The 21014-nt window shown below is 51.9% G+C and overlaps 1 protein-coding gene across 1 annotated transcript in view; it reads right to left on the bottom strand.

Annotated features, from left to right (window-relative positions):
• Positions 1 to 21014, bottom strand: part of LOC139242135 (alpha-2-macroglobulin-P) — a gene marked incomplete at its 3' end in the record, with an annotated part of 61180 nt that overhangs the window by 23146 nt on the left and 17020 nt on the right. Inside the window, exons 6-14 of the mRNA XM_070870249.1 lie at positions 20672 to 20746; positions 18271 to 18434; positions 17282 to 17508; positions 16365 to 16491; positions 15975 to 16096; positions 15424 to 15475; positions 12220 to 12303; positions 11607 to 11783; positions 2173 to 2254 (exon numbers count right to left, since the gene is read on the bottom strand). Coding sequence (XP_070726350.1) covers positions 2173 to 2254; positions 11607 to 11783; positions 12220 to 12303; positions 15424 to 15475; positions 15975 to 16096; positions 16365 to 16491; positions 17282 to 17508; positions 18271 to 18434; positions 20672 to 20746 — 1110 coding nt within the window. The remainder of the gene's footprint in view (positions 1 to 2172; positions 2255 to 11606; positions 11784 to 12219; positions 12304 to 15423; positions 15476 to 15974; positions 16097 to 16364; positions 16492 to 17281; positions 17509 to 18270; positions 18435 to 20671; positions 20747 to 21014) is intronic.

Raw genomic sequence — 21014 nt, 5'->3', positions numbered from 1 at the left:
TGTATGAGAGAGCTCGGGATTCCCCGGGTGTGTGTGAGCTCGGGATTCCCCGGGTGTGTGTGAGCTCGGGATTCCCCGGGTGTATGTGTGAGCTTGGGATTCCCCGGGTGTGTGTGTGAGCTCGGGATTCCCCGGGTGTATGAGAGAGCTCGGGATTCCCCAGGTGTGTGTGTGAGCTCGGGATTCCCCCGGGTGTATGTGTGAGCTCGGGATTCCCCGGGTGTATGAGAGAGCTCGGGATTCCCCAGGTGTGTGTGTGAGCTCGGGATTCCCCGGGTGTATGAGAGAGCTCGGGATTCCCCAGGTGTGTGTGTGAGCTCGGGATTCCCCCGGGTGTATGTGTGAGCTCGGGATTCCCCGGGTGTGTGTGTGAGCTCGGGATTCCCCCGGTGTGTGAGGGATTCCCCGGGTGTATGAGAGAGCTCGGGATTCCCCAGGGTGTGTGACCTCGGTTCCCCCGGGCATGTGAGCTCGGGATTCCATTGGTGTGTGAGCTCGGGATTCCCCGGGTGTGTGTGAGCTCGGGATTCCCCAGGAGTGTGTGTGAGCTCGAGATTCTCCGGGTGCGTGAGGGATTCCCGAGAGTGTGTGAGAGCTCGGGATTCCCCGGGTGTGTGTGAGAGCTCGGGATTCCCCGTGTGTGGGTGAGAGCTCGGGATTCCTCGGTGTGTGTGTGAGGGATTCCCCGGGTGTGTGACCTCGGGATTCCCCGGGCGTGTGACCTCGGGATTCCCCGGGCATGTGACTTCGGGATTCCATTGGTGTGTGTGAGAGCTCGGGATTCCCCAGGAATGTGTGTGAGCTCGAGATTCCCCGATGTGTGTGAGAGCTCAGGATTCCCCGGGTGCGTGAGGGATTCCCGGGTGTGTGAGAGAGCTCGGGATTCCCCGGGTGTGTGTGAGAGCTCAGGATTCCCCAGTGTGTGTGTGAGGGATTTCCCGGGTGTGTGTATGAGCTCGGGATTCTCTGGGTGTGTGTGTGAGGGATTCCCTGGGTGTGTGTGAGCTCGGGATTCCCCGGGTGTGTGTGAGCTCGGGATTCCCCGGGTGTGTGTGAGCTCGGGATTCCCCGGGTGTATGTGTGAGCTTGGGATTCCCCGGGTGTGTGTGTGAGCTCGGGATTCCCCGGGTGTATGAGAGAGCTCGGGATTCCCCAGGTGTGTGTGTGAGCTCGGGATTCCCCCGGGTGTATGTGTGAGCTCGGGATTCCCCGGGTGTATGAGAGAGCTCGGGATTCCCCAGGTGTGTGTGTGAGCTCGGGATTCCCCGGGTGTATGAGAGAGCTCGGGATTCCCCAGGTGTGTGTGTGAGCTCAGGATTCACCGGGTATGTGTGTGAGCTCGGGATTCCCCGGGTGTGTGAGCTCGGGATTCCCCCGGTGTGTGAGGGATTCCCCGGGTGTATGAGAGAACTCGGGATTCCCCAGGTGTGTGTGTGAGCTCGGGATTCCCCGGGTGTGTGTGAGAGCTCGGGATTCTAGGGGGTGTGTGAGCTCGGGAATCCCCGGTTGTGTGTGAGCGCTCGGGATTGCCCGTGTGCGTGTGAGAGAGGGATTTCCCGGGTGAGAGAGCTCGGGATTACCCGCATGTGTGTGTGAGCTCGGGATTCCCCGGATGTCTGTGAGAGCTCGGGATTCCCCGGGTGTGTGTGAGCTCGGGATTCCCCGGTGTATGAGGGATTCCCCGTGTGTGTGTGAGAGCTCGGGATTCCCCGGTGTGTGAGGGATTCCCCGGTGTGTGAGGGATTCCCCGGGTGTGTGTGAGAGCTCGGGATTCCCCGGTGTGTGAGGGATTCCCCGGGTGTGAGAGAGCTCGGGATTCCCCGGGTGTGTGAGAGCTCGGGATTCCACGGGTGTGTGTGTGAGCTTGGGATTCCCTGGGTGTGTGTGTGAGCTCGGGATTCTCCGGGTGTGTGTGAGCTCAGGATTCCCCGGGTATGTGTGTGAGGGATTCCCCGGGTGTGTGTGTGAGCTCGAGATTCCCCGGGTGTGTGTGTGAGGGATTCCCCGGGTGTGTGTGTGAGCTCAGGATTCCCCGGGTATGTGTGTGAGCTCGGGATTCCCCGGGTGTGTGTGTGAGCTCAGGATTACCCGGGGGTGTGTGTGAGCTCGCGATTCCCCGGGTTTGTGTGTGCGCGGAATGGGCCGGAACCGATCGCTCCCTGTGCTCTATACCAGGTGTTCCCCTCCGAGACGCTCGCCCCAAACGCGCTGAAGGATCCATCATGGTGTTTGAACGTTAGTTGCCGCTGGTAACCTGTGTGGGGGGGCAGGGGGTGGTGGAGAAAAATAAAGACTTGCATTTATATAGCGCCTTTCACCATCACTAAACCATCTCAAAGCGCTTTACAGCCAATGAAGTACTTTTGGAGTGTAGTCACTGTTGTAATGTGGGAAACACAGCAGCCAATTTGCGCACAGCAAGCTCCCACAAACAACAATGTGATAATGACAAGATAATCTGTTTTTTGTTATGTTGATTGAGGGATAAATATTGGCCCCAGGTCACCGGGGATAACTCCCCTGCTCTTCTTGGAAATAGTGCCACAGGATCTTTTACGTCCACCTTGAGAGAGCAGACGGGGCCTCGGTTTAACGTCTCATCCAAAAGACGGCACCTCCAACAGTGCAGCACTCCCTCAGCACTGCACCGGAGGGTCGGCCGAGATTTATGTGCTCAAGTTCCTGGAGTGGGACTTGAACCCACAACCTTCTGGTGACACAGAAACAGGCCATTCGGCCCAACCAGTCCATATGCTTGCTTAACCTGTCCTTAAATGCATCGATACTATTCGCTTCAACCACTCCGTGGTAGTGAGTTCCACATTCTCACCACTCTCCGGGTAAATACGTTTCTTCTGAATTCCCCATTGGATTTCTTGGTGACTGTCTTATATTGATGGCCTCTGGTTATGCTCTTCCCCACAAGTGGAAACACTCTCTCTGAATCCACTCTATCAAATCCTTTCGTCATTTTAAAGATCTCGATTCGGTCACCCCTCGGCCTTCTTTGGTAAGCACCATTCCATGGAACCACACGAAGAAGTTATACAAATGGAATTGTTTTCACAGTTGAATTAACCAGAAAAGCACTGACTGCAACTCAAGTTCTTTCGTTTTAATGTTCTATCAGGTTATAAAAGTCAAATCATGAACGGGAAGAGTCGAAAGTGATCATGCAGGTCCCATCCGATCGGAGCTCCTGTCCAACAGTCGCATTGTCCAGTTACAGGTGCAATGTCAGTTCTGGCTGCACCAAATACTTTCTCTTGGCCTGAAGCTCTTCTATAAAAAGGTCTCCAACTTTCCACTCCCGTCACAAGACAGGCTTCTTCCACAGGTCAGCAGTTCATCTGGCACTGGACAGACTGAAGGTTTGGCCAAGATTGTTCTGCTGAGCTTCCAGCACTCATCAGTTAGATAGGTCACCACACACAGCGCGTGCACACACACACAACCCACTCACACACTCACAACACACACACTCACAACCGCACTCTCATACTCACACACTCACAACACACACACACTCACACTCACTGTTATATATGTAAACTTGTATTTACTCTGTACAGCCACCAGAGGGCTCATCCCCTGGAGTCCCAAGGGATCCCATAATCCCTTGGAAGCACAGGTATTTAAGGAGGCCTCACAGGTTGCAGGGGCACTCTGCAGACCTGCAATAAAAGACTACGGTCACACTTTACTTTGAGCTCAGTGTTCAGTCTGACTCTTTCTCCATACAACTGGCGATGAGATACAGATAGTGAACCCAAAGATGCAGAGAACAGAGGGCATCCTGGAGAAATTCTCAGAGGGAGATGATTGGGAAATTTTTGTGGAGCGACTCGACCAATACTTCGTGGCCAATGAGCTAGATGGGGAAGAGAACGCTGCCAAACGAAGGGCGATCCTCCTCACCGTCTGTGGGGCACCAACGTATGGCCTCATGAAGAATCTGCTCACTCCAGCGAAACCCACGGAGAAATCATACGATGATTTGTGCACACTGGTCCAAGAGCATTTGAACCCGAAGGAAAGCGTTCTGATGGCGAGGTACCGGTTCTACACCTACAAAAGTTCTGAGGGCCAGGAAGTGGCGAGTTGTGTCGCCGAGCTAAGACGCCTTGCAGGACATTGCGAATTTGAAGGACATTTGGAGCACATGCTCAGAGATTTTTTCGGACTTGGCATTGGCCACGAAACCATACTTTGCAAACTTTTGACTGCAGAGATCCCAACCTTGAGTAAGGCCACAGCGATAGCCCAGGCGTTCATTGCCACCAGTGACAATACGAAGCAAATCTCTCAGCACACAAGTGCTGCTACAAGTACTGTGAACAAAGTGATGATGTTTTTGAATCGCAACGTACAGGGCAGGTCACACACGCCTGCAGCTACACGTCTGCAGATGTCTCGGAGCCCACCATCAAGGGTGATGCATGTAAGGCCATTAACACCTTGTTGGCGCTGAGGGGGTGATCATCGTTTCCATTCATGCTGATTCAAAGGGTACGTTTGCAAGGGCTGTGGAACAATGGGACACCTCCAATGAGTGTGCAGGCGAGTGGCAAATCCTGTTGAACCTGCAAACCACCATGTGGCAGAGGAGGATCACGACGAAACAGAGCCTCAGATAGAGGAGGCAGAGGTACATGGGGTACACACATTCACCATGAATTGTCCCCTGATAATGCTGAATGTTGAACTAAATGGACTCACGGTGTCAATGGAGCTGGACACGGGTGCGAGCCAGTCCATCATGGGCAAAAAGACTTTCGAAAGCTTGTGATGCAACAAGGCCTCAAGGCCAGTCTTAACTCCAGTTCGCATGAAACTAAGAACTTACACAAAATAACTGATTCCTGTAATCGGCAGTGCTACTGTAAAGGTCTCCTACGAAGGAGCGGTGCACAAGCTACCACTCTGGGTGGTACCGGACGATGGTCCCACGTTGCTCGGCAGGAGCTGGCTGGGAAAGATACGCTGGAACTGGGACAACGTCCGAGCGCTATCGCCGGCTGACGACACTTCGAGTGCCCAGTTCTTAAACAAATTTCCTTCGCTGTTCGGACCAGGCATCAGGAAATTCCAAGGAACAAAAGTGCAGATCCACCTAATTCTGGGAGCGCGACCCATCCATTACAAGGCATGAGCAGTACTGTACACGATGAGAGAAAGGATCGAGATTGAGCTAGACCAGCTGCAAAGAGAGAGCATCATTTCACCGATCGAGTGGGCCAGGGAGACGGCACCATCAGAATCTGTAGCGATTACAATGTAATGATCAATCGTTTCTCCCTGCAGGACCAATACCCACTACCAAAGGCCGACGACCTCTTTGCAACGCTGGCGGGAGGAAAGACGTTCACGAAGCTGGATCTGACTTCAGCCTACATGACGCAGGAACTGGAGGAATCATCGAAGGCCCTCACCTGTATCAACACACACAAAGATCTTTTTATTTATGACAGATGCCCGTTTGGAATTCGATCAGTGGTGGCGATATTCCAGAGAAACATGGAAAGCTTACTGAAGTCGGTTCTGCACACCGTGGTCTTCCAGGACGACATCTTGGTCACAGGTCAGAACACAGTCGAGCATCTGCAGAACCTGGAGGAGGTTCTTAGTCGACTCAACCGCGTGGGGCTCAGGTTAAAACGCTCGAAGTGCATTTTCCTGGCACCTGAATGGAGTTCTTGGGAAGGAGGATTGCGGCGGATGGCATCAGGCCCACCAACGCAAAGACGGAGGCAATCGAGAACGCACCGAGGCCACAGAACGTGACGGAGCTGCGGTCGTTCCTGGGACTCCTGAACTACTTTGGTAATTTCTTACCAGGTCTCAGCACACTGTTAGAACCACTGCATGTCTTATACGAAAAGGGGACGAATGGGTTTGGGGCAAAAGCCAAGAAAATGCCTTTGTAACAGCGAGAAAATTGTTATGCTCAAACAAATTGCTTGTGTTGTATGATCCATGTAAGTGTTTGGTACTAACACGTGATGCGTCGTCATATGGCGTTGGGTGTGTATTGCCAGAAGCTAATGATTTCGGGAAACTGCAACCGGTTACTTATGCATCCAGGAGTCTGTCTAAGGCTGAGAGAGCCTACAGCATGATTGAGAAAGAAGCGTTAGAGTGTGTCTATGGGGTAAAGAAAATGCATCAATACATGTTTGGGCTAAAATTCAAATTGGAAACTGACCATAAGCCACTTATATCCCTGTTCTCCGAGTGTAAAAGGATAAATACCAACGCATCGGCCCGCATCCAAAGATGGGCGCTCACGTTGTCCGCATATAACTACGCCATCCGCCACAGGCCAGGCACAGAAGACTGCGCCGATGCTTTCAGTAGGCTGCCATTACCCACCACGGGGGTGGAAATGGCGCAGCCCGCAGATCTAGCCATGGTTATGGAAGCATTTGAGAGTGAGCAATCACCCACATCAAAAGCTGATCAAGCCAGGACCCCTTATTATCTCTAGTCAAAAGCTGTGTGCTTCACGGGAGCTGGTCCAGTGTCCCAGCGGAAATGCAGGAAGAGATAAAGCCGTTCTAGCGGCGCAAAGATGAAATGTCTATGCAGGCAGACTGCCCTCTGTGGGGCAATCGAGTAGTGGTCCCCAAAAAAGGGCAGAGACACCTTTGAGGATATAACGAGCATGGTGGATAAAGGTGTACCGATGGATATGGTGTATTTAGATTTCCAAAAGGAATTCGATAAGGTGCCACACAAAAGGTCACTGCAGAAGATAAAGGTACGCGGAGTCAGAGGAAATGAATTAGCATGGATCGAGAATTGGCTGGCCAACAGAAAGAAGAGAGTCGGGATAAATGGGTCCTTTTTGGGTTGGAAATCGGTGGTTAGTGGTGTGCCACAGGGATCGGTGCTGGGACCACAACTGTTTACAACATACATAGATGACCTGGAAGAAAGGACAGAGTGTAGTGTAACAAAATTTGCAGATGACACAAAGATTAGTGGGAAAGCGGGTTGTGTAGAGGACACAGAGAGGCTGCAAAGAGATTTAGATAGGTTAAGCGAATGGGCTAAGGTTTGGCAGATGGAATACAATGTCGGAAAATGTGAGGTCATCCACCTTGGAAAAAAAACAGTAAAAGGGAATATTATTTGAATGGGGAGAAATTATCACATGCTGCGGTGCAGAGGGACCTGGGGGTCCTTGTGCATGAATCCCAAAAAGTTAGTTTGCAGGTGCAGCAGGTAATCAGGAAGGCGAATGGAATGTTGGCCTTCATTGCGAGAGGGATGGAGTACAAAAGCAGGGAGGTCCTGCTGCAACTGTATAGGGTATTGGTGAGGCCGCATCTGGAGTACTGCGTGCAGTTTTGGTCACCTTACTTAAGGAATGATATACTAGCCTTGGAGGGGGTACAGAGACGATTAACTAGGCTGATTCCGGAGATGAGGGGGTTACCTTATGATGATAGATTGAGTAGACTGGGTCTTTACTCGTTGGAGTTCAGAAGGATGAGGGGTGATCTTATAGAAACATTTAAAATAATGAAAGGGATAGACAAGATAGAGGCAGAGAGGTTGTTTCCACTGGTCGGGGAGACTAGAACTAGGGGGCACAGCCTCAAAATACGGGGGAGCCAATTTAAAACCGAGTTGAGAAGGAATTTCTTCTCCCAGAGGGTTGTGAATCTGTGGAATTCTCTGCCCAAGGAAGCAGTTGAGGCTAGCTCATTGAATGTATTCAATTCACAGATAGATTGATTTTTAACCAATAAGGGAATTAAGGGTTAATGGAGCTGGCGGGTAAATGGAGCTGAGTCCACAGCCAGATCAGCCATGATCTTGTTGAATGGCGGAGCAGGCTCGAGGGGCTAGATGGCCTACTCCTGTTCCTAATTCTTATGTTCTTATGTTATCAATGACCTCCACAGTACCCACCCAGGCATTGTAATGATAAAAGCGATAGCCAGATCCCACGTGTGGTGGCCCGGTATCGATGCGGACTTAGAGTCCTGTGTTCACAGATGTAATACATGCTCGCAGTTAAGCAATGTACCCGGGGAGGCGCCGTTAAGTTTATGGTCTTGGCTCTCCAAACTGTGGTCGAGGGTATACATCGACTATGCAGGCCCGTTCTTGGGTAAAATGTTCCTTGTGGTTGTAGACGCGTACTCCAAGTGGATTGAATGTGAGATAATGTCGGCTAGCACGTCTGCTGCCACTACTGAAAGCCTGCAGGCCATGTTTGCCACTCACGGCTTACCCAATGTCCTGGTGAGCGACAATGGGCCATGTTTTACCAGTGTTGAGTTCAAAGAATTCATGACCCGTACCGGGATTAAACATGTCACATCTGCCCCGTTTAAACCAGCGTCCAATGGTCAGGCAGAGAGAGCAGTGCAAACCATCAAGCAAGGATTGAAGCGGGTAACTGAAGGCTCACTGCAGACTCGCCTATCCCGAGTCCTACTTAGCTACCGCACGAGACCCCACTCGCTCACTGGGATCCTCCCACCTGCTGAACTGCTCATGAAAAGAGCATTTAAGACAAGGCTCTCGTTAGTTCACCCTGATCGACATGAACAGGTAGAGAGCAGGCGGCTTCAACAAAGTGCATACCATGACAGCGCAAATGTTTTCATGTGAGATTGAAATCAATGATCCTGTATTTGTATTGAATTATGGCTTCCCGGCACTGTCGTGGCCAAAGAGGGGAGCAGGGTATTTCGGGTCAAACTTTCAAATGGACTCATTCACCGGAAACACTTGGATCAAATCAAAATCAGATTCACGGACTACCCTGAGCAACCCACCTTGGACCCTACCTTTTTTGATCCCCCAACATGTACACCAGTGGCAACCAGCACCACGATTGACCACGAAGCAGAACCCATCATCCACAGCAGCCCTGCAGGGCCCAACACACCAGGCAGCCCAGCAAGGCCAGCTGCACAGCAGCCCAGCGAGGGCCCAGCAAATGATTCAACGATACCAGCTTTCACACTGAGACGATCAACCAGGTCAAGAAGGGCCCCAGCTCGACTCACATTGTAAATAGTTACACTATTGACTTTGCGGGGGGCGGGGGGGGCGGGGTGCGGGGACTGTTGTTATATATGTAAACTTGGATTTACTCTGTACAGCCACCAGAGGGCTCATCCCCTGGAGTCCCAAGAGATCCCATAATCCCTTGGGAGCACAGGTATTTAAGGAGGCCTCACAGGTTGGAGAGGCACTCTGGAGACCTGCAATAAAAGACTAAGGTCACACATTACGTTGAGCTCAGAGTGTTCAGTCTGACTCTTTCTCCATACATAACACTCACCACATTCACAACCGCACTCACATTCACCCACAACCGCGCACGCACACACACACACACTCACAACACACACACAATCACACTCACTGGCACACATCCATCTGCATTGAACAGCAAAGAAAGGAGTGCCAAGGCCAACAACCCACTGATGGACTGCCCACCCCAATGAGGTTTTAATGAAGCACATTACTGCAGTAACCACTGTAAACTTGCATTTGTATAGCCATGACCCGTCATGACCCGAGAACATTTCAAAGCTCTTTACAGCCAATGAGGTATCTTTGAAGTGTCGTCACTGTTGTAATGTAGGGCATCAGTTTTTGGTGGTGTTGGTTGAGGAATAAATATTAGCCAGGATACTGGAAGAATTGCACATTAATGATAACGAACAAATAACCAGCCAGGTACAACAACAACAACTACTGACACTCACACCTGTGTTGGAATCTGACCTGGTGTCAGCTGCGGCTTAGCGGGCAGCTCTCTCGCCTGGTCGTGGGTTCAATCCCACTCCAGGGACCTGTGCACAAAAATCTAGCCTGACACAAATTGGCTGCCGTTGTAATGTAGGAAACACGGCAGATAATGTGCGCACAGCAAGCTCCCACAGACAGCAATATGATAATGACCAGATCATCAGTTTTTGTTTTGTTGATTGAGGGATAAATATTGACCAGGACACCGGGGAGAACTCCCCCTGCTCGTCTTCGAAATAGTGCCATGGGATCTTTTACATCCACCTGAGACAGCAGACGAGGCCTCGGTTTAACGTCTCATCCGAAAGACGGCACCTCCGATAGTGCAGCACTCCCTCAGCACTGGGACTTGAACCCACGACCTTCTGACCCAGCAACAAGAGTGTGCTACCCACTGAGCCAGTGCCGAGAGGGTTTGTAGTGGGATAAACGGGACCGAGACACAACGCTGCACGCACACACTCCCTCATACTCGGCACACGCTCCCTCAACTCACACTCGCTCACTCACACTCGGCATTCCATCGGCACCCCCTCACACTCGCTCACACAACCTCACACACCCTCAGCACTCGCTCACACTCAGCATTCGATCACACTCGGCACCCCCTCAAACTCGCTCACACTCGGCACCCCCTCGCACTCGATCATATTCGGCATTCGCTCACACTTGATCACATTCGGCATTCGATCACACTCGGCACCCCTCACACTCGGCACCCCTCACACTCGGCATCCCCTCACCCTTGGCATCCCCTCACACTCGATCACATTTGCTCACACTCGACACTCGCTCAAACTCCCTCACACTCGGCACTTGCTCACACTCAGCACCCACTCACACACCCTCACACACTTGGCACCCCCTTACACTCGGCACTCACTCACACTCTGCACTCGCTCACACTCGGCACCCCCTCACACTCGGCACTCACTTGCTCACCCTTGGCATCCCCTCACACTCGGCACTCGCTCACACTCAATCACATTTGCTCACACTCGGCACTCCCTCAGCACTCGATCACACGTGGCACTCACTCACACTCTGCACTCGCTCACACTCGGCACCCCCTCACACTCCCTTGCACTCGCTCACACACCCTGACACACCCTCAGCACTCGATCACACTCGGCACTCGCTCACACACGGCACCCCCTTACACTCCCTCAGCACTTGATCACACTTGGCACTCACTCACACTCGCTCACACTCGGCACCCCCTCACACCGCCTCAGCACCCCCTCACACTCGGCACGCCCTCACACTCGCTCACACTCTGCACCCCCTCACACTCGGCACACCCTCACACTCGCTCACACTCTGCACCCCCTCACACTCGCTCACACTCGGCACCACCTCACACTCGGTCACACTCGGCACTTGATCACACTCAGTTCCCCCTCACACTCGCTCACCCTTGGCGCTCGCTCACACTCACTTGGCTCCTCCTTACACTCCCTCACACTCGGCACCGCCTCGCACTCGGCCCAACCTCACACACAATCTCACACACACACACTCCCAATGTTACATTCACACAATCTCACACTGAGACACACACCGTCATACACACTCACACAAACACTCTTGCACACATACTAAGACACACTAAGACCAGTCTCTCATTTTCTCAAAGTGTCTGACCCACTCCTGGGCCCCATCAGAGAGAGAAGCTCTTCACCCCCTTGACCCTGGCCTGGACTTTGTCCCCAGGTCCCCGACTGAGGCCCTGGAGCAGAGATGAGCCCTGAGAGCCGAGCTGTGCCGTGTCTCAGCACTGAGAGGTGGGCGTGAGTTGGAGAAGGAGAACTGTGAAGGAGCTGTACCTGTCTTTAGGAAGCCAGTTGCCTTGGACTGGATTTTGCTGGTCAGCTGATGGGTTTGCTCCAGGTATCTCTGGATATAGATATTCGGGGCGAACTTCACCATGTTCTGCTCCCCACATCCCGTGGGCAGTCTCAGTAATCCATCGAGATTCTCCATTGCAGAGCCCATAATATCCCCTGGAGACAGGAGAGGTGGAGAGAACATCGCACACCGTTAACTGGAGTTAAATCTCGATTGGTCAAACCCCAAAATCAAACCCCAATCTCAACCCCAGCCAGAGCCCCAACCCCAGTGCCAGTCCCAATCCCATTCCCAGCCCCCACAATCCCAGTCCCAACCCTAATCCCAACCCCAGCCCCCACAATCCCAATCCCAGCCACCACAATCCCAATCTCAGCCCCCCAATCCCAACCCCAGCCCCCACAATCCCAGTCCCAACCTTAATCCCAACCCCAGCCCCCACAATCCCAATCCCAACCCCAGCCACCACAATCCCAACCCCAGCCCCAGCCCCAATGTCAGGTGCAATTGTGGCCTCAGCACAGGCTGGGATGGAGCCTGGGCCTTGCCTGCTGTGTGTGGGGCTCAGTAGCGGGAACGTTTGCCTCTTACCCAGCACGGTGACGTACGCCCTGCTCGATCCTTCAACTACATCTCCTGGGACCTCCAGGTGAATCTTCTCGGTGACGACCTTGCCTGGAATGGAACAGATTACGAGGTGACACACGAGGGACATCACTGGACAACGTTGGTCTCAGGTCCTGCCCCCACACCCACCGCCCCCCCCCCCCCCCCCGCAACAACCCTTTCCAATTACCCACTTCTCCCCTTGAATCCAGTTGCACTGCCGGCTCCAATCTCACTCCTGATGTTGATCCCACAGCCCGATTCCCTGATCTCCCCACTTCAGAGGGGCAACAGACACAATATCCCACCTCCCTTCTCTCTTCCTCTCTGTTTCCCACATTACAACAGTGATTACACAGCGATGTCCAATGGTCGTGAAAGGCGCTATATAAATCTAAGTCTTTCTTCCTTTCTTCCTGTCTCCCTCTGCACATCTCTCCTAATGCTCCTAATCTCCTGTCCACCCACTCTCCCCATGATCCTAGAATCATGGAATGATACAGCTATTTGGCCCAACTTGCCTGTTCCAGTTCTGAACGAGCTATCCAATTAATCCCACTCCCCTGTACTTTCCACATAGCCATGGAAAAAATGTTCCCTTCAAGTATTTAGCCAGTTCTCGTTTGAATGTTACTATTGAATCTGCTCCCACCGCCCTTTCAGAGTGTGTTCCAGATCACAACAACTCGCTGTGTAAAAAATGTTTCCTCATATCCCCTCAGGTCCTTTTGAAAATCACCTTAAATCTGCTGCTGAAACCCTCATCCATGCCTCTGTTACCTCTAGACATGACTATTCCAACGCACTCCTGGCTGGCCTCCTACATTCTACCTTCCATAAACCAGAGGTGATCCAAAATTCTGCTGCCCCGTGTCCTAACTCGCACCAAGTTTCGCCCATCCACCACCCCTGTGCTCGCTGACCTACATTGGCTCCCGATTAAGCAACACCTCGATTTTCAAATTCTTATCCTTATTTTGAAATCACCCCATAGCCTTGCCCCTCCCTATCTCCGTAACCTCCTCCAAACCTCTGAGATGTCTGCGCTCCTCTAATTCTGGCCTCCTGAACATCCCTGATTATAATCGCTCAACCATTGGTGGCCGTGCCTTCTGTTGCCTGGGCCCCAAGCTCTGGAACTCCCTCCCTAAACCTCTCCGCCTCTCTATCCTCCTTTAAGATGCTCCTTAAAACCTACCTCTTTGATCTGCCCTAATATCTCCTTATGTGGCTCAATGTCAAATGTTGTGTTATAACCGTCCTGTGAAGTGCCTTGGACCGTTTTACTACATTAAAGGCGCTATATAAATATAAAAGATTTTGTTGTTGTTCTCGTTGTGGCCTCTTCTGCCAGTGGAATCAGTTTCTCTTTATTTACTCCACCAAAACCGTTCATTATTTTGAACATCTCTATTAAATATCCCCTGAATCCCAAAGGAGAACAACCCCAGCTTCGCCAGTCTTTCCAGATAACTGGTCCCATTTGTTATGTATGTAAACTTTACCAATGTGTAAGACTTGCCACCAGGGGGCGCACCTGTGGGAGACCCAAGGGTCACCTGCACACCCTGGGCAAGCAGGTATAAAAGGAGGTCTACCATGCTGCCTCTTCACTCTGGAATTACATTAAAGAGACCAAGATCGCAACAGTTTGAGCTTACTGTATACAGTCTTGTGGCGTTAGTCTGAACATAACACCATTGCTGGTCCCGTTCTTGTAAATCTCCTCTGCACCCTCTCCCAGGCCTGGACGACAGTGCTTCCTAAAGTGCGGTGCCCAGAATTGGACACAATACTCCAGCTAAGCTTAACCAGGGTTTTAGAAATGTTCAGCATCACTTCCTTGCTTTTACACTCTATTCCTCTATTTATAAAGCCAAAGATCTCATGTGCTCTTTAACAGCCTTCTCAACCTGCCCTGCCACCTGCAACGATTTGTGTACATACACCCCCAGGTCTCTCTGTTCCTGCACCTCCTTTAACATTGTACCATTTCGTTCATGTTGTCTCTCCTCATCCTTTCTACCAAAATATATCACTTCACACTTCTCTGCGTTAAACATCATCTGCCATGAATCTTCCCATTTCACCAGTCTGTCTCTGCCCTCCTGAAGTCAGTTACTATCCACCTCACTGTTTGCTACATTTCCGAGTTTCGTATCATCTGCAAACTTTGAAATTATGATCTGCATATCCAAATCTATCATCATCATCATAGGCGGTCCCTAGAACGAGGATGACTTGCTTCCACACCAAAAGGGATGAGTTCACAGATGTTTCAATGAAGGACCCTATGTTCCAGTCCTGAACTCCAGTTGAGGGGGTGGAAGATGCCTGTGCGTGGATTCTTTTAACGTGTGGAGGCCGTTGCACACCAGCCACCACACGGGCTTGACAGAGCTAGGTCTTGGTCCAGTGGCAAGGATTAACCAGGACGACTGGAGACCAGCTCTGTTGCACGCACCTAGTGCACACACATATCGCAGCGTGGGCTGGCCCGTGCTGCCCTTGGGCCCCTGGCCCCGAACTCATGCCCCTCATTTGCCACACCTCTGCCACAAAACACTCGCTGTACCTTCGCCACGATCTCCCACCGAATCTCAGCCACGACATTCTCGCTCCTCTGCTTTACCAGGGCCCCGTCGATGCTCCTGCCCACGTTCCAAACAGCGACCTGGGTCCTGATGACATCACCCAGTCGCCCATCTCTAAGCCATTGCAAACTTGGAGCAGCTCGCGCTGGAGGTTGTAGTGGATTGCTGCAGCTCCTATAACTCCCCACCTGTGGAGCTGTTCTCTCACAGGTCGGTGGGACCACGATGCACACACGGAGCAGGGAAACGGTCTCTCCCCAATTCGAGTACGTTGGTGTTTCAGCAGGTTGGATGAATCAGTGACTCTTCCCACACAAAGAGCAAGTGAATGGCCCCTCGGCAGAGAGAAGTCCAGGTCCCAACAACGACCCCTGGGAAACACCACTTTACACTTCCATCCAGTCTGAAAAACAACTGTTCACCACTACTCTCTGCTTTTTGCTCCTTAGCTAATTTCGTACTCAGTCCAGACAGACTGTACCCTCCTCCTCCACTGTGCCAGTGCTGTGGGGCCAGACCCAACCCAACCACACATGGACTGTGAGAGAGAATTCAGCCTTTCCCATCACACACACTTTAAAGGGATTTACCGTACCTGCAGGACACAGCAAGGAGCTGTGTGTCAGTTCATTCTCAGTACCCTCAGGCTGAAACAGAGAGAGAGTGTTAGTGAGAGAAAGCATCTGAGCGCGAGAGAGAGAGAGAGAGAGATAGACAGAGCGAGAGAGAGAGAGAGATAGACAGAGAGAGAGAGCGACGAAGTGAGAGAGAGAGAGAGCGACTGAGTGAGAGAGAGAGAGAGAGAGAGCGACAGAGAGAGAGAGAGCGACAGAGCGACAGAGAGAGAGAGCGACAGATCGACAGAGAGAGAAAGAAAGCGACAGAGAGAGAGCGACAGAGAGAAAGAGACAGAGAGAAAGAGACAGAGAGGGGGACAGAGACAGAGAGAGGAAGAGAGGCGGACAGAGAGACTGAGGGAGGGAGAGAGAGAGAGAGAGAGAGAGAGAGAGATACAGAGGGAGACAAGGAAGGATACAGAGAAAGAGAGAGAGAGGCCCAAAGAGAGCGTGAAGTATGAGGGGAAGTGAGAGAGAGAGGGGGAGAGAGAGTGGAGAGTGCAGCCTGTGCTGGGAGGTAGGCACTGACCTGGATCAGCAGTGGTTTGCGGATGATATCCACGGCTCCTTTCACAGGCACGGACACCACCTCATTCCCGCACAGCGACTCCGAGGCAATGGATTCTGCTCGAACTGTCACATTCTGCTCACCTGGATCAAAACAGAAAGAGCGGTGAGAGGGAACGGGACAGGGATCAGGAGCAGGAAGCCGGGCTGAATCACCCTCCCTCCATAACCCAGAGATCACTGGACAGGGAACAGGAGCAGGAACCAGGGCTGAATCACCTGAGCACAGGCTGGGGTTGGAGCTTGGGTTGGTGTTGGAGCCTGGGGTCGGGGCCGTGGTCGAGACCTGGGGGCAGGGTCATGGCCTGGATCGGGGTTGGGGTCAGGGCCTGGGGCCGGGGCGAGGACTCACCCAGTCCAGAGGCAGTTAGGTTCCAGCTGAAAGTCACACTACCCTTGGAACAGACGCAGGTCTCCTGTCTGCTGCTGCTTTCAGAGGTTGCCTCAAATCCCTGGGCCTCCAACAGAGTAATCCTGACCTGAGGGGGAGAAAGGATCAGGAAAGGCTGTGATCTCCAGAGACTCAAAACTCCAACGAAGCTCTCCCGCCTCCTGCTGAGCTATTCTCCTCTCCAGAGGCCGCTGACTATCCCTGGGCTCCAGTCATCCCACATACACAGCAGGAAAGCGCCAGGCTCCAACCCCGACCTGAGCTGCGTTCCCTCTAGGCTGGATTATTCCAATCAATGCTGGGCTGGCCTCCCGACTTTCTACCCTCCCTAAACCTGAGGTCATCCAAAAGTCCCGCTCACCCATCAGCCCTGTGCTCGCTGAACTGCATTGGCTCCTGGTTAAGCAACGCCTCGATTTTAGAATTTTCATCCTTGTTTTCAAATCCCTCCATGGCCCTGCCCCGCCCTACCTTTGTAATCTCCTCCAATCCCACGAGATCTCTGCGCTCCTCCAATTCTGGCCTTCCCGATTTCCATTGCTCCACCATTGATGGCTGTGTCATAAGAACATAAGAAATAGGAGCAGGAGTAGGCCATTAGGTCCCTCGAGCCTGCTCCGCCATTTAATACGATCATGGCTGATCTGATCATGGACTCAGCTCCACTTCCCTGCCCACTCCCCATAACCCCTTATCGCTTAAGAAACTGTCTATTTCTGTCTTAAAGTTATTCAATAAACCTTGACTCCCTTATCTTTCAAAAATCTGTCTATCTCCACCTTAAATATATTCAATGACACAGCCTCCACAGCTCACACGCACTCGCACACAGCAGCAAAGCCCCCTCCCAGAGAAGAATAGCCAGCTGACTCACTCACCATGATGCATTCTGTCATATAGTTGAAGACTTTGGCCTTGAGGGTGAACCCTTCTGTCCTGATGATCGAGTAGGGGAGAGCCAGATCCACAAGGAAAGGTTTGAAGGCGTTGAAGGACACAGTGTCCGATATTCCGAGTCCTATCTCCCCGGTACAGAACATACTGCCCTTCCATTCCGTTATGGAGTCTGGCACGGTGAGGGGGAGAGAAGCTGTCCCCACTGGATCTGAGATAGGAGGGAGAGAATTAGAATCATAACATGGTACAGCACAGGAGGCCATTCGGTCCATCGAGTCCGCGCTGGCTCTTTCGAAGAGCGGCCCAGTTAGCCGCACTCCCACGCACTTTCCCAAATCCCCACAGTTGTTTCTCCTGCAAGTATTTATCCAATTCCCTATTGAAGACTATGATTGAATCTGTATCCACCGCCTTCTCAGACAATGCATTCCAGATCCTAACCACCCATTGCATAAACAGGTTTTTCCTTATGTCGCCTTTGGTTCTTTTGCCAATCACCTTCAATCTGTGTTCTCTGGTTATCGATCCTTCAGCCATTGGAAACAGTTCCTCTTTATTTAAGAACATAAGAACATAAGAAATAGGAGCAGGAGTAGGCCACCTGGCCCCTCGAGCCTGCTCCGCCATTCAATAAGATCATGGCTGATCTGATCATGGACTCAGCTCCACTTCCCTGCCCACTCCCCATAACCCCTTATCGCTTAAGGAAATGTCTATTTCTGTCTTAAAGTTATTCAATAAACCAGCTTCCACAGCTCTCTGAGGCAGCGAATTCCACATATTCACAACCCTTCGAAGAAATTTCTCCTCGTCCCTGTTTTAAACGGGCGGCCCCTTATTCTAAGATCATGCCCTCTAGTTCTAGTCTCCTCCATCAGTGGAAACATCCTCTCTGCATCCACCTTGTCAAGCCCCCTCGTAATCTTATACATTTCGATAAGATCATCTCTCATATTTGCTCGCTCTAAACCTCTCAAGATTTTAAACACGTATATCCAATCTCCTCTCGGCCTTCTCTGCTCCAAGGAGAACAACCCTAGCTTCTCCAGAATATCCACGTAACTGTATTCCATCATCCCTGGAACAATTCGAGCAAATCTCTTCTGTGGCCTCTTCAAAGCCTTTGTGTCGTTCCTGAAGTGTGGGCCCCCATAACTGGACACAATACTCCAGCTGCCGCCGAACTGGTGTTTTATATAACTTCGTGGAGCATTCCTCGACCTTTCTACTCTCCTGCCGCCTTCCCAGGCTCGACTCCCTTAGATAAGCTCAGGGCTTCCCTCACTGCAACTCTCGGCATCCTCCAAAGGTCCCATCAAGGCCCTCGTCGTTGCCTCCTCACGAGCTGCCCAATCCTACCCTTTCGTCAACCTCCCCATCCAGTGTGTCGCTGGGGGCTAATCTTGATAATCTCCTCCCCGTCCAACTCACCCCTCCCAGTGTTGACCCTGCGGACTCTGGCAACGGATCAGCCATCACCGCCCCTCTCTGCATCTCCGTCCAGAATGTCTGTTCACTTGTGAAGGCCGTGGCAGTCCATGAGCTTATTGTGGATGATTGCATCGACATCACGGCCTTGATGGAAACCTGGCTGAGGAGTGATGACATCTCCCCCTCAATGAAGCCTCCCTGTCTGGCTATACCTTCTGCCACTTGCTCCACTCGGACCCTAGTGTGGCTCTTAGCATCAAATCATACCCCGATCTGCCCCCGACTCCTCCGACACCTTCTCCTCCTTTGAGCGTCTCGCTTTGTTCCACCCCTCCCTCCTCTCATTTAAAATCCTCGTTCTCTACCGCCCACCCAAAACCACGGCAAGTTTCCAACCGAGATGATTCATTGCTTTTCTCCCTTAACCTCTGCACCGAGCGACTTCTAATCGTCGGTGATTTCAAGGTGGGTGTGCTACTCCCAACGTGTCAATCACAGATAAGGCCATCTCGGATCACTTCCACCCACAACCCCTTCCTCCTCCCAGCCCTACTTTCTTCTGTGTCCGTCCCTGGAAAAAGATCTCCCAATTCACTTAAAACTGTACTTTCAAATTCCAAACTCTCCAGCCTTTGGTCCTCCATTCACCAGGTCATTTCTGCAGCTACCGATCTGCTTAACCACACCCTCACCTCCACCTTTGGTGACCGAGTCCCCATTAAAACCATTACTCTCCCTCAGCCTGGCCGTTCCCCCTGGTACAGTCCTCATCTCCGTTCCCTTAAGTCCAAGGGACGCAGACTTGAGCGGAGAGGTGGACAACTGGTTTAGCCCTTCACTATCGGGCCCTGCTCTCCATTACTAAAACTGCTCACTATTCCAGATTCATCATTGAATGCAAAGTAATACCCCGGCTTCTGTTCTCCACTTCAAACCATCTTCTGAAACCCCTCTCCCCTGCCTCCTCCACCCTCACCTCCAACAACATTCTAAAACCCCTCTCCCCTGCCTCCTCCACCCTCACCTCCAACAACATTCTAAAACCCCTCTCCCCTGCCTCCTTCACCCTCACCTCCAACAACGTGCGAGGAGCTCATGGACTTCTTTGTCACTAAGATTGAGACCATTCGATCAGCTGTCTCTGCCGCTTCCCTCCCTTCCCCTAGCCCACTGGGCCAAACTTCCCCTAAGGTTCTCCCCTGCTCTAGCTCTGAACTCACAACTCTCTCCAGTTTCTCTCCGATCTCTCCTCTTGACCTCTCCGAGCTCATCTTGTCCATCAGAGCCACCTCCTGCTCCCTCGACCCTATTCCCACCAAACGGCTGACCATCCAACTTCCCTTCCTGGCTCCCATGTTAGCCGACATTGTTAACGGTTCTCTCTCCTCAGGTACTGTCTCCCTCTCCCTCAAATCTGCCATCATCAAAAAACCCACCCTTGTCCCCTCTGTCCTTGCAAACTATCGCCCTCATCTCTAACCTCCCTTTCTTCTCCAAAGTCACTGAACGTGTTGTCGCCTCCCAAATCCGTGCCCATCTTTCCCCGAACCCCATGTTTGACCCCCTCTAATCAGGTTTCCACCCCTGCCACAGTACCGAAATGGCCCTTTGTGACCATGTGACCATGGTAACCTATTCCTCCTCGCCCTTCTCAACCTGTCTGCTGCCTTTGATACGGTTGACCTCACCATCCCCCTGGCAACACCTGTGCTCCGTCATCCAGTTGGGAAGGACCATCCTCGCCTGGTACCATTCATATCTGACCAGTTATAGCCAGAGAATCGCCTGCGATGGATTCTCTTTGTTACCTCTAGTGTCCCCCAAGGATCTAATCTTGGGCCCCTTCTATTTCTCATCTAAACGCTACCCCTTGGCGACATCATCCGAAAACACAGTGTCAGTTTGCACATGTAGGCTGACGACACCCAGCTCTCCCTCACCATCGCTTCTCACAGCTCTGATTTTCAGACTGCTTGTCCGTCATCCAGTACTGGATGAGCAGAAACTTCCTCTTACTGAATATTGGGAAGACCAAAGCCTTTGTCTTCATTGTCTGTCTGATGCTCTATGCCCTAACAACTAATTCCATCCCTCTCCCTGGCAACTGTCTAAAGCCAAGCCAGACTGTTCGTAACCTTGGTGTTGTGTTTGACCCCTGAGCTGAGCTTCCAACCACATGTCCGATCCATCACCAATACTTCCACCTCCATAACATCGCCCCACTCTGCCATTCCTCAGCTCAACTGCCACTGAAACCCTCCTTCATGCCATTGTTACTGGTAT

The sequence above is a fragment of the Pristiophorus japonicus genome, unplaced genomic scaffold (assembly GCF_044704955.1).
Source record: "Pristiophorus japonicus isolate sPriJap1 unplaced genomic scaffold, sPriJap1.hap1 HAP1_SCAFFOLD_1229, whole genome shotgun sequence".
NCBI classification, from domain to species: domain Eukaryota; kingdom Metazoa; phylum Chordata; class Chondrichthyes; family Pristiophoridae; genus Pristiophorus; species Pristiophorus japonicus.
This window is presented reverse-complemented; position numbering and strand designations above follow the sequence as displayed.